General features: G+C 42.9%; 1 protein-coding gene across 2 annotated transcripts in view; it reads left to right on the top strand.

The window, feature by feature from the left end:
• pld1b (phospholipase D1b) overlaps window positions 1-15,773 on the top strand; it is a 48,306-nt gene that overhangs the window by 19,355 nt on the left and 13,178 nt on the right. For both annotated transcript variants that reach the window (XM_062985440.1, XM_062985439.1), the window contains exons 2-10: window positions 5,206-5,382; window positions 6,471-6,637; window positions 9,492-9,634; window positions 9,844-9,949; window positions 10,250-10,315; window positions 11,220-11,278; window positions 11,370-11,462; window positions 11,665-11,817; window positions 12,094-12,243. In XM_062985440.1, coding sequence (XP_062841510.1) covers window positions 5,238-5,382; window positions 6,471-6,637; window positions 9,492-9,634; window positions 9,844-9,949; window positions 10,250-10,315; window positions 11,220-11,278; window positions 11,370-11,462; window positions 11,665-11,817; window positions 12,094-12,243 — 1,082 coding nt within the window. In that variant the 5' untranslated portion in view covers window positions 5,206-5,237. The remainder of the gene's footprint in view (window positions 1-5,205; window positions 5,383-6,470; window positions 6,638-9,491; window positions 9,635-9,843; window positions 9,950-10,249; window positions 10,316-11,219; window positions 11,279-11,369; window positions 11,463-11,664; window positions 11,818-12,093; window positions 12,244-15,773) is intronic.

The following is a 15,773-nucleotide window of genomic DNA, read 5'->3' as shown; positions in this document are numbered from 1 at the left end:
AAGTCTGCTTTCACCTCTGTCCTACAAGAATCAACTGAAGCTGATACAAGAGAAGCTGAAGATCTTCTGGTGAACCTATCATGTGAAGATGACTCCTTGGCAGCCGTGTTGCGCTGCATTGAAGCGAAGTGTAGCGTGGCCGTCGCTTGTAAAACAAGATCCCTACTGGTTGCTCTATTGTTAACTAGAACGGCGCTTTGCTTTGCTGGCAGACGTGCCAAGTTAGAAAATGACAGGACACAAAATTTAAACGCCTGTCCCGAGTGTTTCCCACAGTCGAGTAGGTTTTACACAATCAAGGGTTTAAAAGGCTGCCATGAAAGATGCATTTGCCCCCTTTTTGCCCAATTTAGTGTAGCCAATCGCTGCTGCGGTCCCCAGTGGCGTCTGAAGAAGCTTGATGCTCGGTTTTTACCGCTTACCGCTGAACTCAAGTTCAATCTGATTGAACTTTGACCCAGTATGCCGCTGACCTTTTCAAAACTCCACCACTGAGACAAATCGAAGTCTAGAGACATTAGGGGAGAACGTCTCACTGTTGTTTTCCACTTCCACTAGCGACTTGTCGACTTGTCTTACTCTTACATACGCTTGCTGGTCTAAAGAAGTGGCTGGTGACTTCTCACATCTTAGAGAGGGCGGATGCTAGTCTGTGGCTCTGCTCGGCTTGTTTGGTGTGGTGCAAGCAGCCGAGGAAGCGTATTAGCTGGGCGTATTAGCTGTAGCCTAGCAGTTAAGGTACTGGGCTAGTAATCAGAAGGTTGCTGGTTCAAGCCCCATCACTGCCAGGTTGCTGCTGTTGGACCCTTGAACAAGGCCCTAAACCCTCAATTGCTCAGACTGTAACTGTAATGTAAGTCGCTTTAAATAAAGGCGTCTGCTAAATGCCAAAAATTTAAATACTGTAGATCTTTGCCGGTCCAGGTCTGTTTCTGTGGTGCGAGGAGGAACCTGTTTACAAAAATTGACCAACTTCTTGTGTGAACGTTTTGCCACGCTGGTGTTGTATGCAGAAAAAAAACACCAAAAAAAAACAGGAAGTTACCAGTTCAGTGCACTAAGGGCCGACAGGCATTATGCAAATATGAGAGGGATCCATACGGCGTGATGCTGATAGTACATTTAATAAGCTGCAGGCGCTCAGCAGAGATAAAACATGTTTGATTATTTTACAGCCTGGTCTAAATTAAGCTGGTATATAAGATCAGTTGTGTGTTTACGCCGTATGTTGTTTACACTGATGACAGTAAATACAGTCTGGACGATAAATATAACCTCGTCTAGGCTCGTTTCATACAAACCAGCATCTCCGGGCAAATGATGCATCTAAAAATGCTGCCAAAGCAAAACAAACTGCTGTTGTTGTAGCACGTTGGTCAAGAAAACATATACGAGTATTTATCTTTACAGAGCTGTGAAAACATCGAGCACTGGGCGATACACGCTGCTGACCTGCTAAAACACTCCGGTGTGTAATAATTATGAGCATCAGTAACACAGCATTTAAAAATCCCAACAACACTCCTAATGATTGATGAATATTTACATTTGTGGCAGACGCTTTTATCCAAACTTACATTTATTTATTTATATATTTTTCCAACTTTATTTATTGAATTTGTTAATAAAACATACAAATGACTTACCAGTGTTCATAACATCATCAGATTAAGCAATAATAATTTAATAAGACATTAAAAAAGGAACCCGTATATAAGATAAAAAATATATTTTTTAAATTAAAATAAAAAACATCAATAATAATAAAAAAGCCTTATAATAAATTATATTTACAATAATATTTTAATAAGACAAAAATGAACCTGTGTATAAAATAAAAAAATATGTAAGTAAATAAATAAAAAAGAAATTAAATTAAAATAAAAAAATACATTAATAATAATAAAAAAGCCTTATGAATTATATTTACAGTAATACTTTAATAAGAATTAAAAAAGGAACATGTATATAAAATAAATATATAAATAAAAAAAAATTAAAATAAGAAATACATAAGTAATAATTAAAAGTATTTACAATAATACTTTCATATACTTTAATAAGACTTAAAAAAAAACCTGTGTATAAAATAAAAAAATATATAAATAAAAAATATGTAAATATTAATAAAAAAAATAAAATTAAAAAATTAAAATTAAAAATACATAATTAATAATAAAAAGCCAGCCGGGGGTCCAGATAGGAATTCACCTCCTTGCAGCTGCATCAGCGACTCCTACTGTCTGGTCGAAGAAGTTGAATAATATGAAGAAATTATATATAATATTATATATTATATAAATGATACAATGGTGCCCTACTACAGGGTTTACCACCCAAGGGTCGCGAGCCAAAAAAGGGTCACAAAGAAAAACAGCAATAATTAACTTCCTTGTGGAGGATTTATGTTGCATCTTGTAAACCACTGTGGGACCAGATTGCCACCATTTTTATTAATTAAGTATATTTCATTTTGTGTTTTGTTTTGATGGAGGGGGTGGGGGGCCAGATAGGAACCCTGGGTCACAGACCCTTTAAAACACATTTTCTGTTCTAATTAGTGAAATTCTCGCTGCTGCCATGGACATCCTGAAACTCAAAAGCAGCCCACAGAACAGATGTAAGAGACCCAGATTCCTCTCATCTTCTGCCAAGTGGAGAGGAGATAAAATATTAAAGCGATTTGCACAACAGAGCCAGAGATCCAGCGGAGTTTGATTGACGGAGGTTTTAAAAAGCTTCTCCCGCTGTATCAGTGCTCGCTCAGATAGTCAGTGAGGGTTTTCTTCCCCTGATTACTATTCCATTTACATAATAATGAATAAAACCTGTAAAACATCATTAGATTACTGGATTAACGTGCTTTTAAGTACAATATGTATTAAAACGTGTGTGGAAACCTGACCATGAGCCTGTAGGACGGTCCATTCCAAAACGTTAGGCATTAATATTCAGTCCCCTCTCCCTTCTTTTTTCCATCGCTTCTTTGGAAATGCTTTGGAAATATATTGGAGTGGGTATATGGGAATTAGTGGCCACTCTTAAAAAGGATCTGTTGCAAGGCCATGAAGTCAGATAAATGTAATAATAACCACTATATATATTATATATATCCTCGCTGGATCTTGAGCGGCGGATTGTTCTGTACTTTGATCAGCGTTGATGTGAAGGCAGCATGGACTGATTTTTTTATTATTATTATGATCCTGTTGCATAATCAAGACAAACAGCAGACAGTTAAGCTCACATTTTTCTCTGCAGTACATTGTTCCCTTAATAGCAGAAAATGTCCAGGTCCTGATTCTGTAGAGCACCTCTCTCTCACCCCTCACACCCTCACACTGTTCCCGCCATGCTTAAATATTAGTACAGCGTTAATGTTAAACGCTCTGTTTGCTTTTAGTTTAGTTGTCCGCAAACTGTCTACGGTCCGGAGAACGATCCCTGAAGGTTTGGAAATCGTCCAGATACTTCCCATCATTCCCAGATAGCAGTGAGTGTTTCTATTGGCTGGTCCATTTTTGCTGGGACTCTTTTATATCGTGGAGTCTTAATCACCTGCTGGTCCCTTCAAATCAGCGACAAAGATGTGATTCAACGAAATAACACTGTAGCTTGTTGAACGAAGATCTCTTTAAAAAGGAACCATCCTTTATTAGTTCAGTGCTAGTGTTCAGCCTAGTGAGTTCCACACAAACGCAGGCTCAGGGACTCCTCCCACTGTCGCTGTGTCTCCCTAGTAAATTTACGCCCCCCTCTGCTTCCACAGAATTCCCAAGTCACATTTTAGCTGCTTTAGACTTCGACATCTTGGACATTTTGTCTAACCGATTACTAACTGAATTGCCGTAGGATTGCTAGTGTACCCGAGCGCCTTCAGAGTTGCTGAGTTTATAAAGAAATAAATAAACTCTACACAGACAGACTATCGGGAGCAGAATACTTCACTCGCTCGTTCTGAGGCGCAGCACAGACCACACAGAGATGATCACGTGTGTAGAGAAGCTCACTCTTCCATTGATTATGGAAACACTATAGATCACAGATGTTCACAAGTCACAAAATACGAGTCCAAGTCAAGTCACGAGTCTTTAGGCTAGAGTCAAGAGTCAATTTAATATACACAAAACATATATTGGAAATGTAGCGTAGAAATAACTAAATAATCTGTAAGTTCAGATAAAAACAACAACAGATTAGCGACTGTATTTTGCCAGTTAAAAGCTTAAAGTTTTCATTGCAAAACAAAAACGTGTGATAATTCACGGCACAGCGGCCAAAATCCAAAACACAGCAAAAAAAATCATAACCACTGCTTACCTTAGCTTCTGTTCTTCCAGATGCTATTAATTTATAATTTACATACATAATTGTCACACGTAATTAATGTTAACACATGCTGACACTAAGGACTCTTGTTGTTTACGAGTCATTTTTTTGCGAGTCATGAGTCGAATCCGAGTCATTTGAAACGAGTCCGAGTAGAGTCTAAAGTCGCTATGTGTGAGTTGCAGACTCGAGTCCCCATCTCTGCTATAGATACAGCACACTACACTACAGAAAGTCTTTTACACTAATTTAATTGCTGTATGATTGCCTCGTATTGCATATTATGCGAATGAAAAATGGTAAACCGCTAAACACAAACCTTGAATTTTGAATTTCGCTGCCAATTGTATATATTTATTACCCGGTCGTGAATTAGGTAGGGCCTTAGTTTTGAGATCTCCGGGACTCATCCAGGCACCTGCACGTGGGAAGGAAGGATGCCCTGTCGCACTGTGTGATAACCCAACACTGCCAGGTGATAAGAAGCGACTGGCGTCTGGGTGTGTCTGAGAGGGCTTGTGATATTCGACAGCGCTCCTTGGCCTGGTGGAAGGTAGTACAAGCAGCAGGGGGGTTAAAATCAAGATTTGGAAGTGTCTAGATTAGGAGAAAAGGAGAAAGCTATTTTGTGTTTCTTTTTTGTTGTTTTGGCACGTACACAGCAGCCCTTTCTGTTCTGTGTTCTGTACTTTAATGGCTGTTGAATAGAGACTTTGTGAGGACAGAGCTGGCTGTATAGTTACCGTTTGTTCTCCGACAGTTTGACGAACACATATTTCCTAAAGTAAATATGACACAGCGAAATGTTTCCTCGGAAAGCTAAAAGTCGATGACCAGTGGGAAAATATTAATAACAATCCTGTTAATCCCCCACAGGAGAGCCCTGGCCGGCAGGCTGAGTGTTAGCCATGCAGCAGTCTGCCAACAGCACGACCAGCACCCTGCACCTGGTGGCCGCCGACATGACCGACATCATGGAGAACCTGGACACGCGTGAGCTCGACATCGGAGACGGCGACGACGTCATCGAAGGGCAAGACACCAACAGCACAGGTAAGAGAAAGTAGATCAGACTGGCACACACATGCCAGTAGATTCAGTTAATCGTCAAATCAAATGACAGAACGGGTGGCGCCAGACTAGATGATTTGAGCAGCAGTCCAAGCAGCGAGCATCAGTGTGGGTAGCTGGCGATTCTGACCTCTAACCATCTGATCTCTCTTATTGAGAAAAGCGTTTCTGTGTGCAGAACTGCCGCTCACTGGATGTTTGTGGTTGTTTCTTTTGCCCTATTATATGTAAACTCTAAAAAAAAAAAAAAAGCCCAACACCCTGCAGTTGGTTGGGGCCTCCTGGGTCGCAACCCAGGGAGGTCGAGGAGAAAAATACACCCCCTTGTAGAGGCTTTATGTTACATCTTGTAAACCACAGTGGGACCAGATTGTACAGAGTTAGATGCATTGTTTGTGTTGCCTGGGTTGCTTGTATTCCCTGACCCACCGCAACCCTGACCAGAATAAAACATCACACTTTGGTTCCATTCATGACGAGACAGGTAGTTACAGGTTACCCACGATTCATCAGTTCAAGTCTTTAATATGAAACACAGTCACGGCCCATTCAGTATCTTTAATTCGCCTAACGAACGTCTTTGGACTGCGGGAGGAAACCCACGCAGACACAGGGAGAACATGCAAACTCCACACAGAAAGGACCCGGACCGCTTCGTCTGGGAATCGAACACAGGACCTTGCATTTACATTTACATTTGTGGCATTTAACGGACGCTTTCATCCAAATACAACTTTGAGCAATTGAGGGTTAATGGCCTTGCTCAGGGGTCCAACAGTGGCAACTTGGCAGCAGTGGGGCTTGAATCGGTACCCTTAACCACTGAGCTACCCCTGCCCCAGTGAGGCGATAGCGCTACCCACCAAGCCTCCGTGCCCTAATGTGAATGAAATGAGATATATGCAGTAACGTAATGTGGGCGTTTACTTTTTCACTGCTCTGAAGGTGCTTTATAAGTTTAGTTTTATTTTTACTGTGTAAGAATGAAGTATAAAAAATAAAAAATCTTGAAAATTATATATAATTGGTGCTGATTGTGGTTTTATTGGTCGGTTTATCTGTTCGTGCAGAAGCCCGCATCCCCTACTCTGCTGTGTACAAGACGACAGGCTTCAAAGAGCCGGACGCTCGAGTTTTCCTCACCAGGCTTCCCATCACTGCCAGAATTTTAGAGGTGGAGCGTTTCGCCGCCGCTCAGGACCGTTTCAACGTCACCAACCAGAGAACTGTGTCCAAGGTCAGTGTCCATGTTTTTGTCATCTTACACTCTCCCTGGAAGAGGGCGTGTCTAAATTCTTAGATACCTTAAAATGCTGCCTACCGAGGTGCCTTAATTCTGAGTGATAATCTGACTGAATGATCCCTCATTCGCCTGATGCTTCCTTACCGCTGAAGGAATCCCAGCATTCAGTGCGGCACGACTTTTCTCATGACAAACATGGCGGACGAATGTGAATGCGAAGCAACCAACAGAGTTTTTTTCTAATGTAAATAAATTCTCATTGATTTGATATACAAGTGTGATTTAATTGCAAATTCGGGCTCGTCGGTGACACGGAGGGAGACGTGCTAACGGGTTGTGCCACCTAGGGTGGCCAGATTCATAGTAACAAAAAGGAGGACAGTACACCCCAAAAAGCCGGACATTACACCAAAAAGACGGACGTCATATTAGGAACGGGGGACATGATACTGCAACACACAGAATGAATCCAGAACCCATATAACAGAGTTTTTTTTACCAATTTAAGCAAGAATTCTATAACAAATGACTGTTTTACTCACTAAATGTTGTGTCTACTTTTTATATTTAAGTCCGTTCCTCGCTGCCTCCAAAAGTTTACTTTTTGGCATTTTCACCGCGTTCCTGATCATGAGAGCTGAGTGACTGTCTCAGGTAGAGTTCTGTTTACAGAACAGAGTGGGCGGGCGAAATTCAACGACCCAATCGCAGACTAGCATTTAGAGGGCGGACCTTCTCCGATTGGCCAGTGGTAGCTCTATAAGGAGTCAAATGAGGCTGTTAAACCAATGAAATACAAAGCATTTGTTCTGACATGTACCTGAGCCAATGGCAAATAATATTGATCAAAAATGAAACCAGTTCACTCCAAAAGGAGGATTTTTAAGTGTCCGTCCTAGCGTTGCGTGAATGGAGGACTGGCAGCTGAAAAGCCGGACTGTACGACCTAAAACCGGACGTCTGGCCACCCTAGTGCCACCTCAGTCCTTCGGTTTGAATGGCCTGAGGCTAACTGTGTTAGCTTAGTAAGCAAAAACTCTGCATAATCTGCATCATGTGTTTGATGTCTTATTAGAATCTGCACTGCTTAGGCTGCCTAGGTATGCAGTAGGCAGCTCACTAGGTTTTCAGACAGACCCAAGACTACTCCCTTTACGTTGGTCACGCAAGTCCAAGACCCAAACAATACCGGCATGACCGAACCCCCTGACCCCTGTGGTGTAGGGATCAAGCATAGCAGCCTGTCCCTTTCTCTTGGTGTATGCCACATGTGTATGTACAGGTGTGTGAGTACACAGATGTGAGGTTTACCTAATAAACTGGCTTCCGGGGGCTTTATAATGTAGAAGCTGTAAACGGGAAGCTGTGATTTCTCGACTCCTACGGATCCCACAGACATCACACCATCCCCCGCCTACAGCCCGTTACGCAAGAGAAGGCGTCTGGACATCAAAAGTGCGAGCTGTCGCCCAACTCACAGCTATATAAATAGTCACGCCGGGGGTTTTTACACAGAGCCGCAGCGCTGGTTTGTTTTTACAGATTGGATTTTGCGTCTTTGCTAATGTTTGTTAGATAGATTGACCTGTAACTCCTGAGCCTTTGGTCACTAAATGTCAGGAAACGTTCCACAAGACTGTAGTCCTCACAGCAAGAAGGTCCTGGGTTCGATTCCCATTTCTCTTCCTCTCTACTGATGTTGACCTCCAATCCTGACCGAGCGGAGCCGTGATTGACACACGCCCCCTCCGACACGTGTGCAGTAGCCGATTGCTTTTTTTTACCTGCACGATTTGGGTTGATATGGAGATCCGTATCAAGCACTGAGAGTCACGTCATCCCTTGTCTCCGTGTGGCGCCATCAATCAGCCAGCAGTTATGAGGAATCCCCTCTGGCACCCTCCCTATGAACGAGCCAATCATTGTCCGTGTAGGCGCCCAGCCTGCCGGTAGCAGAGCTGAGATTCGAACCAACGAGTTCTGGTGTGCTAGCGTGTCTTACTGCGGCACCATTTGAGCGCCATTTGTTCTCCCCACATACTACCTCTGGTTTCCTCCCACGTGCAGTGAAATGAATTAGAGATACGAAATTGACAGAAGGGACCCGGATCACTTCATCTGGGAATCGAACCCAGGACCTTCTTGCCGTGAGGCGACAGTGCTACCCACGGAGCCTTGCTCAGGGGGCCAACAGGAGGCCAGCGCTAGCCTAGTGGTTAAGGTACTGGACTAGTAATCAGAAGGTCGCTGGTTCAAGCCTCACCTCTGCCAGCTTGCTGCTGTTGGACCCTTGAGCAAGGCCCTTAACCCTCAGTTGCTCAGACTGTATACTGTAACTGTACTGTAAGTCGCTTTGGATAAAGGCGTCTCCCAAATGCTGAAAATGTAAACAGTGGCAACTTGGCGGTGCTGGGGCTTGAACCGGCAACCTCCTGGTTGCTAGTCCAGTACCTTAACCGCTGAGCTACCACTGCCCAATTTTGTGTCTATACAGTCAGGAAAGCACTCGACAGGTCAGGCACTGGGGTGCAATCGACAATCCGAATTCAGCTCAGAGGTGTTTGATAGGGCGTCACCGCATCTAACTCGCAGGACTCGCTTTGTACTCACGGGCACAATCATGCTGGAACAAGAACGTATCCCGTCATCCCAAACTGTTGCTACATCATACAATTGGTGTAATCGTCTGCACCTTTTAGCAACGGGTGTGGCTGAAACAATCACCCAAACGCATCATCCTGAGCTGTCTACATACTTTTGGCTACATATCATGTCTTAAAAAACCTCAGGGGATTTTCTTCTTCGATGTGCTGATGTTAAACAGAATTCATCTGCTTTTATTATACAGAAACTTCCTGCAGTGTTCAGGATCGAGTTGAGACATGGTCAGTTCACCTGGATAGTCAAAAGGAAAGAAAAGCACTTCATGGAGCTGCACAGAGAGTTACGCACCTACAAGACCTTTCTGAAGATCCCTCTGCCTTCTCGAAGGTAAAACCAGGTCAAAACCTTCGTTTCTGTCATACATGCTCAGGGTTTGATGTATGAATGGGAGCGGCTGCACCACACGCCCAGAGTGACGTAACTTGCCGGATACCATCTATTCAAAGCGCCTCTAATGAGACGAACTGTTTATTATGACATAGTAAAAGCGACTTGTTTGTACTTTTATCTTGTTAAATCGTACACCGTATGCGTAGCCACACAGAGCGGAGGCAGACGGTCCGGCACGCACGCCAGATGCCCGAATTACCACGGGGAGGAGGAGACGAACTAGTCAGGGAGGAGCAAGTGTCCAGCCGGAAGGTCAGTACTATTATTTATTATATTTTATTTGGTTCTTAAGTATTTGGACACCTGACCTTGAGCTTGTTGGACTTGAACTGATGAATCTTGTGTAACCAGTGACTATCTGTTCTGTCATGAACGTAACCAAAGTGTGTAAAACATGACGTTAAAATCATCAGCAGTTAAAATAAAAGCAGTTAGGGCTGGAAAACATAAATTCAGTAATTAGAAGCGGTGTCCCAATACTTTTGTCTATATAGAGTACATTATTGGGATGTATGAGTGGTGATTTTTAATTACATATGATTGTTTTAACAGCGGCAGTTGGAAGATTACTTGAATAAGCTGCTGAAAATGCCACTATATAGAAACTACCATGCCACAGTGAGTTCTGTCTTCAAATCTACATTCGATTTATCTGTCTGTCTGTCTGTCTGTCTGTCTGTCTGTCCGTCTGTCCATCTATCCATCCATCCATTTATCCATCTATCCATCCATCCATCTGTCCATCCATCCATTTATCCATCCGTCCATCCATCTATTTATCCATCCATCCAGCCATCTATTTATTTATCCATCCATCCGTCCATCCATTCATCTATCCATCCATCCATCAATCCATCTGTCCGTCCGTCCATTTATCCATCCGTCCATCCATCTATTTATCCATCCATCCAGCCATCTATTTATTTATCCATCCATCCGTCCATCCATTCATCTATCCATCCATCCATCAATCCATCTGTCCGTCCGTCCATTTATCTATCCATCCATTCATTCATCTATCTATCCATCCATCCACCCATCCATTCATCTATTTATTTATCCATCCATCCACCCATCCATTCATCTATTTATTTATCCATCCATCCGTCCATCCATCCATTCATCTATTTATTTATCCATCCATCCATCCACCCATCCATTCATCTATTTATTTATCCATCCATCCACCCATCCATTCATCTATTTATTTATCCATCCATCCGTCCATCCATTCATCTATTTATTTATCCATCCATCCATCCATCTATTTATTTATCCATCCATCCGTCCATCCATCCATTCATCTATTTATTTATCCATCCATCTGTCTATCCATCCATTTATCTATTTATTTATCCATCCATCTTTCCATCCATCCATTTATCTATCCATCTGTCCATCCATCCATTTATCTATCTATCCATCCGTCCATCCATCCATCTATACCTAAAATACCAGATAACCTATACTTCCATGTATATGTAATGAATGAATAAGATGTAGTTCTTCTTTCTGGTCTCAGATAGAGTTCATCGACGTGAGTCAGATGTCGTTTATTCATGATTTGGGACCAAAAGGCTTGTAAGACTTTATTATTAATATTAAATTAAGTTAATGTATTTTAAATGACTTGAGGTACTGATTATTGTTTCTCGCTCCATTACCTGCTAAGAGAGGGCATGGTTTACAAAAGGTCAGGAGGTCATCGCATTCCTGGACTGAACTGCTGCGGCCACAGCAAAATGTGCTACCGCTGGTCCAAACGGTGAGTGATGAAACATGTCTGTATAAGCAACGTATAAATGAAGTCATAGTGTACTGGGAATTATTTTGGACTTCTTTAATATGTGTAACGGGGCGGGTGTGGCATCGCACCTGCAGGAATGGAAAATGAACTACATTTAGAAGATTTAAGATTATAGGATTAATAGATCTAAGCATTGATGGTTTGTGGTTCTTTTTTGAAGGTGGTTAGTGGTCAAGGACTCCTTTCTCCTCTACATGAAGCCAGACTCGGGGGCCATCTCCTTTGTCCTGCTGGTGGACAAAGAGTTCTGTGTGAAAATGGACTCTAAGGACACTGAAACGAAGCACGGCGTGCGCGTCGACAGTCTGTGCAGGTATCTGGATCTACACACACACACTTCTGATCTTTCTGATGGAAAGAAATGATACAGTATTTATTATTAAGCTTATTATTACTATTTAATGGATGTTTGCGTGGCGCAGATGTAAATTCTACTAACCCACTATCGCCTGGACCCAGATTTTGAATTCCCTGCAGCGTTATCAGATCTGCATTCAGACACGATTGGCTCTGTCTGGTGGTGTGTTAGTGCATTGTGGCCAGTGATCCCAGGGAAGCCGAAACCACCCACATGATTTTTGTTCCACAGGAACCTGGTTCTGAAGTTCACCAGTTACCGACACGCTCGCTGGTGGGGTCAGGCCATCGATGACTTTGTGCGCAGGTACGGCAGCGCCTTTCTTAAGGGCCATCGATTCGGCTCCTTCGCCAAAGAACAGGACAACATCCCTGCCAAATGGTGAGCACAGAACACACTCTTATTAGGGCTTATTACATTAAAACAGAAAGGCTGTGACTGTGGCTAGATGTCTGTTGCTACTTCAGTCTTGTAGCTTAAATTGAGAAAAAACAAATGAAGACACCAAACGTCCTGGCGGATGAAACCCAATTATGGTAGGAATTGTGTTGCATTGCATAGCTGGGATTCCTTCACCGACCTGTCTCTTCAGGAAGTGTATTTATTTCTAGTAAGAGTATTCTTGGTGTAAGCTTTTGCCGGGGTAACTGGAGAGAACAGAGGCGAAAGTGATACAGCAGCTCCCATCCTCAGCTTACACCACACAGGAAAGCGATAGTGAGACTAAACAGCTAATGATCCAACACTGAAACACTGATATTCCTCCTCAGCCAAGTCCAGTGGAGGCTTTGCTGGGTTCTTTCCTAGTCCGGCTAGTTAGCTTGCTTGGTACTGGAATGTTCAAATATTGAATCTGTGATTTAAGACCTGGTCACAGCAACATACGTTGTGTCAGACTGGGACGTTGTTGTCGGAGATGTTCTACAATTTTATATAGTCTGTCCTATATACATTGAGTATTAAACTCAATGTGTAACAGTAGGGTGACCTTACGTCACCTCTTTTTTGGACTTAAAAATACACTTTTTCTTTGATGTCTCTGATATCACGTTCTCTTTAGGTCCCGCCTTCTCCCACTTCTCTTAAAAAATGCCCAAGTGCAAATGAAAATTAGCAGATGAATTAAAACTGAAGATGCTGGTGCTGCTGCAGAGGGAGTTTTTGCATTTCATATCACAACAGCTACAGATCCAGGACTGCAGCACATCTGCCTTTTTAAAGTCTTTACCTGATTCTAAAACAGCATTAATACTGTAGCTCTACTGATGAACTATTTTATTTGTTGACCCTAATAAGGGCCGAATCATTATGGCCAGACGACTGGGTTGAGTACCATCGATAGTGGTCTGAGGAGGGACAGGCCAGAAGACCCGCAGGCCATTCACAGTGCCCAGGCCAACTTATGTTCACAGTCTAAAACAGCGTAAATACTGGACTTGGTACTGGACAAGTAATCAGAAAGCTGCCAGTTCAAGCCCCACCAATGCCAATATCCCACTGTGGGTCCCTATACAAGGCCAATTATCCCCAGTTATCCGCACTCAAATTGTATTCAGTCATTTACATTTAAATTTTCAGCATTTTAGCAGACGCTTTTATCCAAAGCGACTTACAGTTATTTCTGAACACAATTTTGAGCAATTGAGGGTTAAGGGCCTTGCTCGGGGGCCCAACAGTGGCAACTTGGCAGTGGTGGGGCTTGAACCGACAACCTCTAGATTACAAGTCCAGTACCTTAACCACTGAGCTATCACTGCCCAGTCATAATTATAGGTGCTTTGGATAAAGGCGTCCGCTAAATGACGTAAACGTAAACAGCAATTTACTTGGGCTGGTTGTGTTGCTAAGATAAACAATATAAAACACAACCATAAAAGTCACTGGATTTAGTTCAGCCTATCGACTAATGACAACTTGCTTTAGATATTACACCAAAAGGGTATAGGTTCATTCGGTGCAATAGAAGTTCCTTCTGCTGTTTTCAATCAACCACCAACACTTTCGAACCCAACACAACCTAATTTGCAGTTGTTTAAACAAGCAGAAGGGAAATCTTATCTCTACACAGCTGCCCGGGTCTAATTCAGCAAGAGCGGACGTTTCCTCATACCTAATAATGCCCTATTGGGTTTTCAGACGAATGATTATGCCATTGTTTGGTCTTCCAGCTGTTCCACTCTGTCTATGTAAACAGCAGTTTATCACATACAGTGTATCACAAAAGTGAGTACACCCCTCACATTTCTGCAAATATTTCATTATATCTTTTCATGGGACAACACTATAGACATGAAACTTGGATATAACTTAGAGTAGTCAGTGTACAACTTGTATAGCAGTGTAGATTTACTGTCTTCTGAAAATAACTCAACACACAGCCATTAATGTCTAAATAGCTGGCAACATAAGTGAGTACACCCCACAGTGAACATGTCCAAATTGTGCCCAAATGTGTCGTTGTCCCTCCCTGGTGTCATGTGTCAAGGTCCCAGGTGTAAATGGGGAGCAGGGCTGTTAAATTTGGTGTTTTGGGTACAATTCTCTCATACTGGCCACTGGATATTCAACATGGCACCTCATGGAAAAGAACTCTCTGAGGATGTGAGAAATAGAATTGTTGCTCTCCACAAAGATGGCCTGGGCTATAAGAAGATTGCTAACACCCTGAAACTGAGCTACAGCATGGTGGCCAAGGTCATACAGCGGTTTTCCAGGACAGGTTCCACTCGGAACAGGCTTCGCCAGGGTCGACCAAAGAAGTTGAGTCCACGTGTTCGGCGTCATATCCAGAGGTTGGCTTTAAAAAATAGACACATGAGTGCTGCCAGCATTGCTGCAGAGGTTGAAGACGTGGGAGGTCAGCCTGTCAGTGCTCAGACCATACGCCGCACACTGCATCAACTCGGTCTGCATGGTCGTCAGCCCAGAAGGAAGCTGACGCACAAGAAAGCCCGCAAACAGTTTGCTGAAGACAAGCAGTCCAAGAACATGGATTACTGGAATGCCCTGTGGTCTGACGAGACCAAGATAAACTTGTTTGGCTCAGATGGTGTCCAGCATGTGTGGCGGCGCCCTGGTGAGAAGTACCAAGACAACTGTATCTTGCCTACAGTCAAGCATGGTGGTGGTAGCATCATGGTCTTGGGCTGCATGAGTGTTGCTGGCACTGGGGAGCTGCAGTTCATTGAGGGAAACATGAATTCCAACATGTACTGTGACATTCTGAAACAGAGCATGATCCCCTCCCTTCGAAAACTGGGCCTCATGGCAGTTTTCCAACAGGATAACGACCCCAAACACAACCTCCAAGATGACAACTGCCTTGCTGAGGAAGCTGAAGGTAAAGGTGATGGACTAAACCCAATTGAGCACCTGTGGCGCATCCTCAAGTGGAAGGTGGAGGAGTTCAAGGTGTCTAACATCCACCAGCTCCGTGATGTCATCATGGAGGAGTGGAAGAGGATTCCAGTAGCAACCTGTGCAGCTCTGGTGAATTCCATGCCCAGGAGGGTTAAGGCAGTGCTGGATAATAATGGTGGTCACACAAAATATTGACACTTTGGGCACAATTTGGACATGTTCACTGTGGGGTGTACTCACTTATGTTGCCAGCCATTTAGACATTAATGGCTGTGTGTTGAGTTATTTTCAGAAGACAGTAAATCTACACTGCTATACAAGCTGTACACTGACTACTCTAAGTTATATCCAAGTTTGATTTCTATAGTGTTGTCCCATGAAAAGATATAATAAAATATTTGCAGAAATGTGAGGGGTGTACTCACTTTTGTGATACACTGTATTTATATTCCATTCATTTTACTATATGAAGCATTTAGCAAACTCCCTACATTGCCCAGTAACAAGGGTTCATTTTACAATGGAGGTTTTGGTATTTTGGGTGAAATCGG

Source organism: Trichomycterus rosablanca, chromosome 23 (genome assembly GCF_030014385.1).
Source record: "Trichomycterus rosablanca isolate fTriRos1 chromosome 23, fTriRos1.hap1, whole genome shotgun sequence".
Taxonomy (NCBI): Eukaryota; Metazoa; Chordata; class Actinopteri; order Siluriformes; family Trichomycteridae; genus Trichomycterus; species Trichomycterus rosablanca.
This window is presented reverse-complemented; position numbering and strand designations above follow the sequence as displayed.